General features: G+C 37.3%; 1 protein-coding gene across 3 annotated transcripts in view; it reads right to left on the bottom strand.

Moving 5' to 3' along the window:
* The window catches only part of LOC113237907 (autophagy-related protein 16-1), a 224,122-nt gene that overhangs the window by 10,208 nt on the left and 201,843 nt on the right, over window positions 1-12,071 (bottom strand). For all 3 annotated transcript variants that reach the window (XM_026474621.1, XM_026474622.1, XM_026474623.1), the window contains one exon: window positions 6,769-6,904. In XM_026474621.1, coding sequence (XP_026330406.1) covers window positions 6,811-6,904 — 94 coding nt within the window. In that variant the 3' untranslated portion in view covers window positions 6,769-6,810. The remainder of the gene's footprint in view (window positions 1-6,768; window positions 6,905-12,071) is intronic.

The following is a 12,071-nucleotide window of genomic DNA, read 5'->3' as shown; positions in this document are numbered from 1 at the left end:
ACCCTCTTTCCAACAAATAAAAAATCATGAAAATCGGTTCACAAATAACGGAGTTATCGCATAACATACTTAAATAAAAAAAACATACAGTCGAATTGAGAACTTCTTCCTTTTTTCCTTCGGTTAAAAAAAGACTGAAATATACAACATAGTTTTTTAAACTTCAGAGGAATGAGCCAATGAACGAACCTAATGTAATTTTTAATAGCCTGAACACATTGTACGATGTACTTTCAATGTGTTGTTATTATGAGTGTTATAACTTACAAAACGTGTTGAGTTTAGCGTTAGTTACAAAGTGTGTGAAGTGACACCGAGGCCGGAATGCGACCGTAGATGATTGAAATGTGCGACATCCGCGCCGCGGTTCTGTACTGCTGCTTAGGTCATTACGCCGAATCTTACATGTAGGGCTGCTATAATTTAATTTGTATTGCAAAAAAAAGAGTTTAGTGCTTATAGCATACATTATTTGCACTATAAATAACCGTACGTATTTCCGCCGCCATAGTGTTTTGGTTTTGAAGGCTAAGGGTGCTGGCACATGGGACTTGTCAACTTAAGTCTCAGAGGGAGTGTCTCTCAGATCTTTGCAATTTAAAGCTCGGAGTGGTACCGGAACTGCTATGGACAGGCGTGTCGCTCACCAGTGGCGGGCTCATGGCTTGTTCGTCCCGCACGAATTATCATACTAATTTGTCTCAGCTTAGTTTCAGCAAGCAATTTTTTTTTACGCACGCACTTATGTATTGCCCTGCACTAGGGAAAACCCTGTGTCGCGGGTCCCATGGACAGACACATAGATAACCACAAACTACATCCAAACTTAGAAAATAAATAAATGCAGGCCATACAAATGTTTCTCCCGGCCCGGGAATCGAACTCGAGGCCTCTGGGTGGCAGACCAGCATAGTAAGCGTTCGGCCACGGAGCCAGTCTAAGCCAGTTATTAATGCAGAGATCGAACATAAATACAAATTCCTTCGAATGCTTTTTTTTAACGTTCATTACAGACATTTGTACTGGGTTTGAACGGCTTTTTTCGCCGGCAGCGCATTTGTGAGAAACTTATGACGTTATTCATATACACAATGACAAATTTATAATAATCACGAACTAGTGGAGTATCTTCACAAAAAAATATATGAAAATCATGGCAGTAAAACATAATGATATCCAATAAATAAGTATTGCATTATAGTATTTTGTTATTTCAATTCAGCGGAGTGGAATCGTGAAAAAAATGTATTATGGTATGTACCACATTACATTTCTTGTGATATGTGTTCATTATGTGATGATGAGTTAAACGTGGGACAGTATAACGGTACCATAAATCAATGAATCGATCACCAACCAATGTATACGTCCCACTTCTGGGCACGGGTCTCCTCTCACGCGAGGGTTTACGCCATAGTACGCCGCTCGGGACCGATGCGGGTTGGAGACTTCACGCGTGTTCCAAGGCTTGTGAAAGTTCTTCGACCTGCAGGTTGTATCACGATGATTTCCTTCACCGAAAAGCTGATTAAATTTGAAATAAAAAAATAGTGTGTTTTAACCCTGACAACCCTGTCTGTAACGCAACGGTACCTACCTAGCTGGAGCCGGACAAGCGGCTCAGCTTCTAAAACACGCATTGCCAATGTTTAATTTACGGGTACTCAAATCAAACATATATCTCAGTTAGTCAAAAATATTCCTAATCGAATGATGATTGGCAAAAAAAAAGAGTTTGTTTGCTGTCACACGATGTTTTCCTTTTTGACCGTTACAATTGAATGTACAGGCTATATCAAAAAGGATTGGATATATTTGAATGGTGATCTCGAACAGGTATTTGCACATGAGACCAAATACTGTTGTAACTCAAAATTGTAGCATAAAGAAAACACGATTTGAAAATTAAAAAAATATAATAAATAATATAATGCCGATATTACTGCTTGACGGCAGAAATGCGTAAGGTGGCAGTACTTCCCTGGACGAACTCTTTCACAAGGAGCTATACTGCTACGAAATAACTAATGTGACTATATTATTATTATATTTGTTACCAAGTCTTGATATTAATAATAATAATAACGCGCGCACACTCATAGCCTATAGGGAAACCCATAGGGAAAACCTGCGTCGCGGGTGCATGGATACACACATAGACAACCACAAATTATACCCAAATTCACGAGAGAAATAAATTTAGATCACACAAATATTTCTCCCGGTCCGGGAATTAAATCCGACACCTCGGCGTGGCAGTCCAGTATGGCAACCGTCCGGCTTTGGAGGCAGTTATTATTGATTATTAAAATAAATATCAGGCAATGTTTGTTGCTTCATTCAGTATTTTTTTGAATTTTCAAATCGTGTCCTCTCAATTCCATAACTTTGAATTACGACAGTATTTGGTTTCACGTGGGATATATACTGGGGAAACTTACCAGGCTTTTTGTCATGAATTTATATATCAGTTAAAATGTCGTTCTTTTTCTTCTTTTAGTTACACCTGCAGGTACAGTATGAAACTAACTTTACGTGTCCTATTCGTAGTGGATACCAACCGCATGTGAATATATACTGATAACGTGTCATTTAAGGTTATAATGGCTCGTTATGACTAGTCTTATTTGATTATATGGGGGCGAGTATTCCATTATTTGCTGCTGCGGGAAACTTTCTTTCTGAAAAGTGTTCTTTAAGGAACTGATGCAGAGTTCCTTACTTAACCCACTATTATATTTATTACAAAATAAGGTAATGAAATAATCATAAACTTTAGCGGCAATCAGTGTGCTTGAATCTTAAAATTCACTTCCACAAATTTGCATAGATTTCTAAATTTTTATGCGTCAATTTTCTTGGTATCGTACTAACGGTAAAATTTTTATAACCATCTTCTCTCCTAAATTTTGCAACATGACATTACATTTTGTTTAAAATATTTTTATGTCGTGCACAGTTAATTTAAAATTCTATGACAGTGTACGAAAAAGGTAAAAGAGCCGGTGTTATAGCGTTCTCCCGATAGTAAATGAAAGTGGGGCATCAGTCTGGTGTTCGGGTGTTAATAAAAGCATGATAGCGATCACGTAGTAACAACTGGACTATTAAATTTTCCGCTTCATTTTGGCGACAAACGGTTAGTGAACGGTCCGGCGCGCGTGACGCGAGTAATCCAATCAAGCGGGGAACGAGGGCTAGTTCCGTCGAAGTCTATTGCTAAGCATCCGCTATGAAGTTCGATATGGGCGGTTTGCAATTACTGTTCATTTTCCTGATAGTGGTTAACATTTTGGAAATGAAAACTGTTTTATCGGATCGAATTCGCGTGTACTTGTTTTTTCTGGCTGGTCAGTCAGTCGTGGCCGTGGCGCCTGTAAAGGGCCCTAAATGATGGTTTATTTCATTAGTTTAACATTTTTATATAAAAAAGCGACCTCAAAAGTTTATGGAATTACATCTATTTGCCAAGTTTTATTGAAATCGGTTGCAGAAAGTGGATGAAATTCCATAAACCGGTTTCATTCCCTTAATCGGAATATTTTCTTACGATTTGAATGAGACCAAAACTGGGGTACTTTCCAACAAAACAAAAATCATCGAAATCTGTTCACAAATGTTGGATTAATCCTGTAATATACACAAAAAAAGTACAGCGGAATTGAGAATTTCCTCCTTTTGTTCTGAAATCAGCTAACAACATTTGTTGTTATAATACCAAACGCGATTTAAATCCGAAAAAAAATAGTTTCATTTCCAATACGTCACCATCGCGAAAACCTTTATTTCTATTTTCATCTAAGTATTTATTTAGCGACACGTCTACACCGCTATATAATCATAACACCAATTATAATCTCACTAATTCTGGTTATCGTAATATAAACATTGAATACAACTACGTCGTTCCCGAAGACTAACTCGTATAAGAAAACAAACAATATGACAAAATCTACCATCTGTTTACTCTATAAACCCAACTATTTACTATTCGTGTATAAGGAATAGGGCAAAAAAGAACGGGGACAAAATATAAACAGAATAAATATTGAAAAATGGCGTCAAAAACCAAAAACCTAAAATGGTGTCAGTCTTCAAAGCATAAGAAATGTGCTAAAGACATCAATTACGGGCTTCTCATTGAATAAAAACTCAACTGTCAATCAATGACGATGTTCGATAAGATTATTGACAATTTACTTTTATTGCGCCTCAAGCCAACAAATAAATTGACAATCTTGGCAGGAAGAATGTTAATTGATGTCTTATATTGATAAATGTCGTTTTATCAATGCAAATGTCTGTTGGCTTAAGTTGATTGATATGCGATAATGATAACATGTAATTATTTTTAAATGCACGGGCGTCATGTAAGGCAAGTGTAAAGTAATGTGGTAGACAGCCTAATGTGTGTTGGGTACTTCCACATCTCGTTGGAGAGTTCATACTTTTCATACATTCAACTGCCTCCGTGGTCGAACGGTTCCCATGCTGGCCTGCCACGCAGAGATCCTGGGGTCGAGGCCGGGAGAAATATTTGTATGGACTACATTTATTTCTCTCGTGAGTTTGGGTGTAATTTGTCGTTGACACAGGGTTTACCTAGGATGACCACAACCCAGGGTTTACCTAGTACGAGGCTATGAGTGTGTGCGCGTTATGTTATTATTATTATACACAATTAAATTTAATATTTTTTTATGCTACTAAGTGACCGGACGAACAAGACGTGCGCCTGGTGGTAAATGTCACGCCTGCCCATAGCAGTTGCAGTGCCGCTCAAAGGGCACTGCCACAGCGCCCGTCACCGTGAGACATACGTTCAAAAGTCCATGGGTCTGTAATTTCAATACATCCTCACTCTTCAAAACCGGAATGCTGTAATGCTCGCATTATTGCTACGTGTCAGGAATAGGTAAGGTGTCATAATAATGATAATAGTAGTAATAATAAGAGGTAATAATAATAGTAGTGCCAGACAGCCACACCAATTACCTGGTTACAACTAGGAAGTTCTGTAAGAGTACGCATAGGCGTATCACAGCACAACCCGGAACACTCATACTGGGACTAATTAACAAAAACTTCGTGTGCCACATTGGACCTACCGGAAATCGAAATTGGGACCTGTAGCACTGATAGTGCTAACCGCTGAACCACAGAGGTCGTCAAGAATTACTTGAAAATTACTTTAAGAATTTCATAGGTTCTCATAAAATACCGTAAATAAACTGCCTATTCATTATCTACTGGGACCGAAAAAAATCGAGCAAATGTGTAGACAGACACTTTTATTGAGAACGGCCGGGCAGATTGTTGTCACGAGACAATATGGGCCGGCCGACCCATACATACACTTACAAAAACTTAATGAAAGTCGAAAGTAACGCTTTCACTAGTCGACGGTATTGTACTCTGAACCCATTGTAGAACATTCACAAACTCTTGTATAGCTAATTGTTAAATTTATCCAAAAACGAAGCGGTCATGTCACGAGAATGTAATGATTGCCGATAAATAGTATGCCATTGCGAAGCGTTAGGTGGCCGATGAAAGCAGATGGAAGTTAATTCAGTAATTACTCCTTAATGGAAACCTTAATTACTTCCTTGACATAGTGACTTTTGACCGAAAACTATATTGAAATATTCAAACGGTGGTTTTGTGCGCTATATATTTGATACAGCCATCAAGAACTTTACCGTTAAAAAACTTTAAATATAAAATGTCGAAGTTCTAAATATAAAACATTCGAGAAAAAATTATTAACTTTTTTAAGCACTAAAGAAAGGCGTAACAAATTTATTGTCAGAGTATCTCCTTTAACATTTGAACCATTCTCCGTGAACGTAATTTTTGTTGTCTAGCAGATTTTTGGAAAAAAGTTTACACGATCTTACACAAATAGTACTTTCAACAGGTGCAAAAAAGACTTGGTCAAGTTTGAGTTACAGCAATTGGCGTACTAAAACATCTTATTGAGTGATTTCAAATGTTCTGCTTGTCTCACAACGCCACTGCTCCATAATATCAATATCTTTTGTGTTTTTCTGTAGAGACGCAATTTAATTTGTAACGGCAGTGAACTCGTGTCTTGATCCACGAGTTTAATGGCAATTACAATTTCAATTTAGTACAATTATGGAGTCTGTACGAAAAGAAAAGAAATTTCGTAACATAATTTAGAAAGCCTAGAATCCTGAGTTCCTGGGAATTTGCAGATTTTCGTGTTTACGGGAAGTTTTTATGAGACGTCTGTGGAGATACGGTCACACCCTAAAGTATCCTCGTGTTAATTTGGGTCTAATTATTTTCCATGGTACCAGGTGACGACGGGGCGATCAAGTCGTTAGTGGTAAGCGACACGCCTATCCATAACAGTTGCAGTGCTACTTTAAATCGCAAAGATCTGAGGGTCACTGCCACTACGCCCGTCATCGTGAGACGTAAGTTGACAAGTCCGTTCAAACCGGTTCAAAATTGTAGTAACTAGCCAAATCTTAATTGAGACGATTTCAAACGGAAGTTAACAAACGTAGAATTAAAATTAATACGCAACAAACCGTTATCACAAAACAGCATTTCATCGAGATCGGCAAGTTTTTGAAACTTCCATGACGAATGTTGAGACAATCACGCATATTGGTAGTAGTTCTTCAATGGTTTTTGACTATGGTTGTTTACATAACTGTTTGTACATAAACCGAAGATAAATGAATTTGTGTTCTGTGAAGTTACTTTGAGTTTTAATTTTTACAATATTCTCACCTGTTCGGCCTTCGGTGGAAGGAGAGGTGTCTCCCAGGCTTGTCACAAATCTCCCCAAATGATGGCGCGTTTCCCTCTGTCAACCGACGCCAAAAGGCCAGACTGAGGATGCCACGATACTGCCGTTACCGCTGATCTGAGACCAATAACACATAATTATTTTTTCTTATATTGTCTTTATTATAGTTGAAGTTTAAGACTTAAAACTAATTCTCCTTTTACAGTTATCAGTCTTTAACACATACAGAAACATGAAAGGATGGAAACAAAATTAAGAATTTCGCGGCGCATTTCGATTAATCACTCTTCATATCGAGTAGATTTTACTTTGAACCATTTTCGACCGTCTGGTCCTAACACTCCTTCCTGGCAAGGCCGGTCTGGGAGATCGGCACTGCCCGCTCGCTGCTCTTCTGTTGTGGAGCAACCATTGGCGCAATGACGCCGTCAAACGACAATCGGGATTCCACGTTTCTAGTTTGGAACCCTCTGGCAGCGCATACTTACTTCCGCGTGAACTGATGTGGGACGTTACCGTGTTCATCTTGTTTTTTTTTCGAGTTTGCTCTCAACGATTACGAAGCCATCGGCGGTTTTAGCAGAGATATCTTTAGAGGCGAAATGTTGATCGTCCAAATTGATTTGAAATTTGACTTTTTCGGATTCGATAATGGAACCGACGCCTCGAGTCACATTTGCCAGCTGACGCCATGGTCGATAGTAGTCTCGAGACATCATTGGGTGCAACGGCCGTGGTGAGCAGATCATCGGGAGTCAATGCTAAGCCGAAGTCCTGGTCCAGCAGGCGATGGCGATGGTGATGGTGATGAGGGTATTCGTAGCCCATCAAGGTTGGTAGTAACAGCCCGTTGAATCGTTACTTTCAAATACGTCTTCTACATTCTGCAACTACAACTGCCTCCGTGGCCGAACGGTTACCGTGCAGGTCTGCCACGCAGAAGTCCCGGGTTCGATTTCGGGGCCGGGAGAAATATTTGTATGGCCTACATTTACTTCTCTCGTGAGTTTGTCTGTAATCTGTTTGTGTGTGTGTGTCCATGGCAGTCGCGATACAGGTTTTCCCTTGTGCGGGGCTATGAGTGTGTACGTCGTGTGTACGTGTACGTCATTCTTATATGGTTTAGTTTTTGAACAAACGGCAATTTCATAAGTAAGAACCTAAGTGTATTTTGAAATTATTTATTTTATTGAATATCATGATGTTTTTACTGCCATGATATAATTTTTTTGAAAATACTCCATTAATTTGTTACTGATCGAACGACACTAACAAAAATTCCTTCTAACTGACTAGACTCGTATGTTGATTGAATATACTGGACTAAATGGCTCAGTTAGTAAGAGCGGTGGCCTCGGTGTTAACATTTATATTATATATTAACACGGTGCGTTTCTTTAATCAAACACAAATAAAATTTTTGTGAAGAGAAAACATTTCGCGACACTATGCCGCTGCCTTTCATATACTTTTATATCTTTTCGTAGACTGGTATCTTCATACGAGAAAGTTTCACTTTTGGCTGGAAATGAGCCGTAAAAAATTCCAGCTTAGAAACTCTGACAAAATCTAAGTTCAACAGGTCATAAAAACTACTTCGGTAGCTATTTATACTTTTATGATAAAAGAGTGGCTGTGACCGTTACTGTTCTTGGAACTTAGTTGAATCTTGGCATGAGGAGCGATGGTCTCAGGCAGCGGCGGCGACGGCGGCGGCGGAGTCTGCTTGTGTTTATACGTTTACTAATATTACGTTGGCGCTTAAAACCATGTCACTGGCACTTAACGATACGCATCGTGACTTTTAATAATGTGCGTTGCTTAATAAAGCCGACAAAAATGTATCTATTAAAAAAACTGACGGTGAAGTTGTTTGATAATATAATTGAAGTTATCAAAGATCTGTAATCGTCTTTCGAAGTCAGGTAATATACATAACTATTATAATTTATGAATAATAAACAACCGTTTCGTGGGCTTCGTAAATATAAACTACAATAATAATAATAACTAGATTTCATTGTTATACAAAGACCGAACACTAAGAAAAATTCCTTCGATCCGGCTCAACGCCTTCAAGCATACCGTGCCCGATGCTCTCCCCACCAGACCTTACGAATTTTTTAGTGTGCTTGTAGCAGATCTTTGTTTTTGGTTTTTAACTACGTTTTTGCCGTAGCACCATCTGTGAGATATCTATTTCTTCACTCAGCCAGGTACCTTTACAGCTACCAGCGGCAGCGGTTGACTAGAGATGTCGCTTTAAATAATTGGATATCAAGGCAGTAAAATGTGACATTCAATAAACTTTACAAAATGACAATACTTAGATTTTTTTCTACTTTTTCACTATATATGCTCTTGTTTAATATAGAGCATACAACTATAATAACGAGGTTAATGACTTTTTAAAAGTTACCATCTTAAAATGCCAACTCAGGATAACTTAAAGTCTATGAAGTGTCCACGGCTCAGAACATGTTCAAATAATCCATTTTGATTCGGGCTAAAGGCGGTCAATCTGCGGCTTAACATGTCGATTTATGATATTTTATAAGGGTCGGTACCTTGTGGGTACCGCTTCAAGAATAGACTTTGATTGTTAGGGGCCGCGTAAAGGTTTTCTATTGTATCTATGCGGGGCAAGTCTCGTCATAAACAAGAATTAGCGTCGGGTTTGCTCGGCTCGTTTACACATACCGCTCCCGGTGTAACGAGCCCTGGGGTATAACCTATCCAATATGGGAGTAGGAAGCGTACAGGCCGTAAACATGAATACATCTGGGCACAGTGCGCCGCCCGCCATCGCCAATTGTTTCCTTATTGAATAACATCAAAGAACGCTAACAAGTGCGTTATTTATTCATGTATTATAACTAATTATATTATAAGTTTGATAGAGTTTGACTGTAGTTGTATCTTACCTTCGCGTTCTTTTGTTGTAGGTTAATACGAAATACGAATGTTAACTCGTTAACGTACAAAAGAAATTTCAAGAAAAGCGTGCTCACAAAAATTTAAAAAAACCTAATATACAGGGTTTTGTGAACTTCATGCAGTCGAGGTCTGGATAACGACTTCACGCAAACTACATGCAGTCGAAACCGACTTCATGCAGCCGAAATCGACTGCATGCAGTTGATTACGACTTCACGCATTAACTGCAAACATGCAGTCAATCTATTAGTCGATGATGTCGGGAAAATTTAACGTTCTTATTAATTTTTGCTTAAAAAGAAAATAATTAGAAACAATTTAGAATACACTTTAAGTCATAATTCTCGGTACACATACATATATTTTTTGTTTTTAACCGACTTCAAAAATGGAGGAGGTTATACGTTCGGCTGTATGTATATTTTCAGATATCTCTGTTAATTGTGGACCGACTTTTAATATTCTTTTTTTGTTTGAAAAGGTGCACTCTCGTGGTGGTCCCATTAATTGTCACCACGTCAGAATCTGATGAGGGGATCCCATGAAAATCGAAGGAAATCCTCAAATTTTATAGGCATGTCCGTGTCTTCACCAATTTTACCCAACAATTATGCACCGATTTTGAAAATTCTTTTTTGTTTCAAAGGGTATACTCTTGAGGTGGTACCTGATGTTGTCCTGGGTTCGTTTCGGCTATCACAAATTACTAATTATTTTCGGCAAATAAAAGTCGACTTTTTAATTGACGCAATATATTTAATCAACAAATTATATAACAATTATAATTATAACAACCAGAAAAGAAAATACATAAAAACAGTACAGAGTACTAAAAAAACCGACCTCAAAAGTCATTCATCTCCTAGTTTGCCACCCTTAGATTGGAATATTTTCTTCAAATTTAAATGGGACCACATCTGAGATACCCTCTTTCCAACAAAAAAAAGAATCATCAAAATCGGTTCACAAATGAGTTGTCGCGTAACACACATACAAAAAAAACACACAGTCGAATTGAGAACCTCTTTCTTTTTTTGAAGTCGGTTAAAAATGTATAAAAGAGTCCGTAACAGTACCATTGTCACCTAGAAGTCAGAATCTGATGAGGGGATCCCATGGAAATAGGAAAAAGCCGATAAGCAAACTTTTGAAGTCTGTTTTTTTCAATGAACAAGTACAGCTATTTACATGTACATCAAACCTAATACTGCAGTAACTCAAAATTGTAGAATTAAGAAAACACAATTTGACGATCAATAAAGAATGTGATTATTTTTATTTATACTTAATATTTAATTATTCATTTATAAACGAGAATATAAATATACTGGTTTCATTATGTTTTTTTTTTTAATTTTCAAATCGTGTTTCCTCGATTCCACAATTTTGAGTTACAACAGTATTTGGTTACGTGTGGGATTTGTTTTGTATTACTTAAAATAGTCGTTGATATTTATTATGCTATATTTCTTGGTATTTCTTCCACGAGAATACAAGTTCCGAAATGGGAGTAGTATTTCATTAAATTGAAATAAGACTAATAAAAAACAACTTTTGCGCTTACTTTGAATTTTGTTATTCTCTTTTGTGGGTCTTTTGCACAGAACCTACATAATGTATTATAAGCAATGGTCGGAAAAGGTTTTCCGCATATATAGACACATGTACAGATATAGCTACAAGGAACGACATAGAGTTGTTAAAATCATCAAATATTAATTGATTACCGTTTCGAATTCCGGATTTCCGGAAATGGTTTTACTGCATCGTAGGACAAAACCATTGACATAGTAAGTCGAAGTTGGATTTTAAAGTAATTCTAATAGCGCCTTGTAAAAATGCAGTAGATTACTGCCTTTCCCAAAACAGTGAATAAAAAAGTAACGACAATGGTCACTCTCTGCCCTTCCCTACCTTTAGACACCGCATAGTGACGGTCACATTGGCGAAACGGCTACATTTGCTAGTAGAACTTAAGAAAAAAAATTACAATTTTATTTACGAGGGGAATTTTAGGACTTTTAGTTTGCATGAGAATTGTTGTGATCACGCTCTAAAAATATTTTATTTAAATTCAAAAACACAGTATAACAGATGTTCATAAATTCGAACTACTAGCAGAAATGTCGTAATTTTAAAGGAAAATGTTTACACTAGATTATTTTAATACTTTTTAAACAAGATGAAAAAGTGCAATTTTTGACGTCCTTACCCATGTACGGCTATTTATCTTCATAAATAATAAGGGTTAAAGTATGAAATTGCCGATTTGTACTGAAAATCTAAATTGTTTATTTTTAAAATTTTTAACAAATTTATTTAATCAAAATAGTTGCCATTATTATCT

This window comes from Hyposmocoma kahamanoa, unplaced genomic scaffold (genome assembly GCF_003589595.1).
Source record: "Hyposmocoma kahamanoa isolate Upper Pololo Valley unplaced genomic scaffold, ASM358959v1 94, whole genome shotgun sequence".
In the NCBI taxonomy this organism is placed as follows: Eukaryota; Metazoa; Arthropoda; class Insecta; order Lepidoptera; family Cosmopterigidae; genus Hyposmocoma; species Hyposmocoma kahamanoa.
This window is presented reverse-complemented; position numbering and strand designations above follow the sequence as displayed.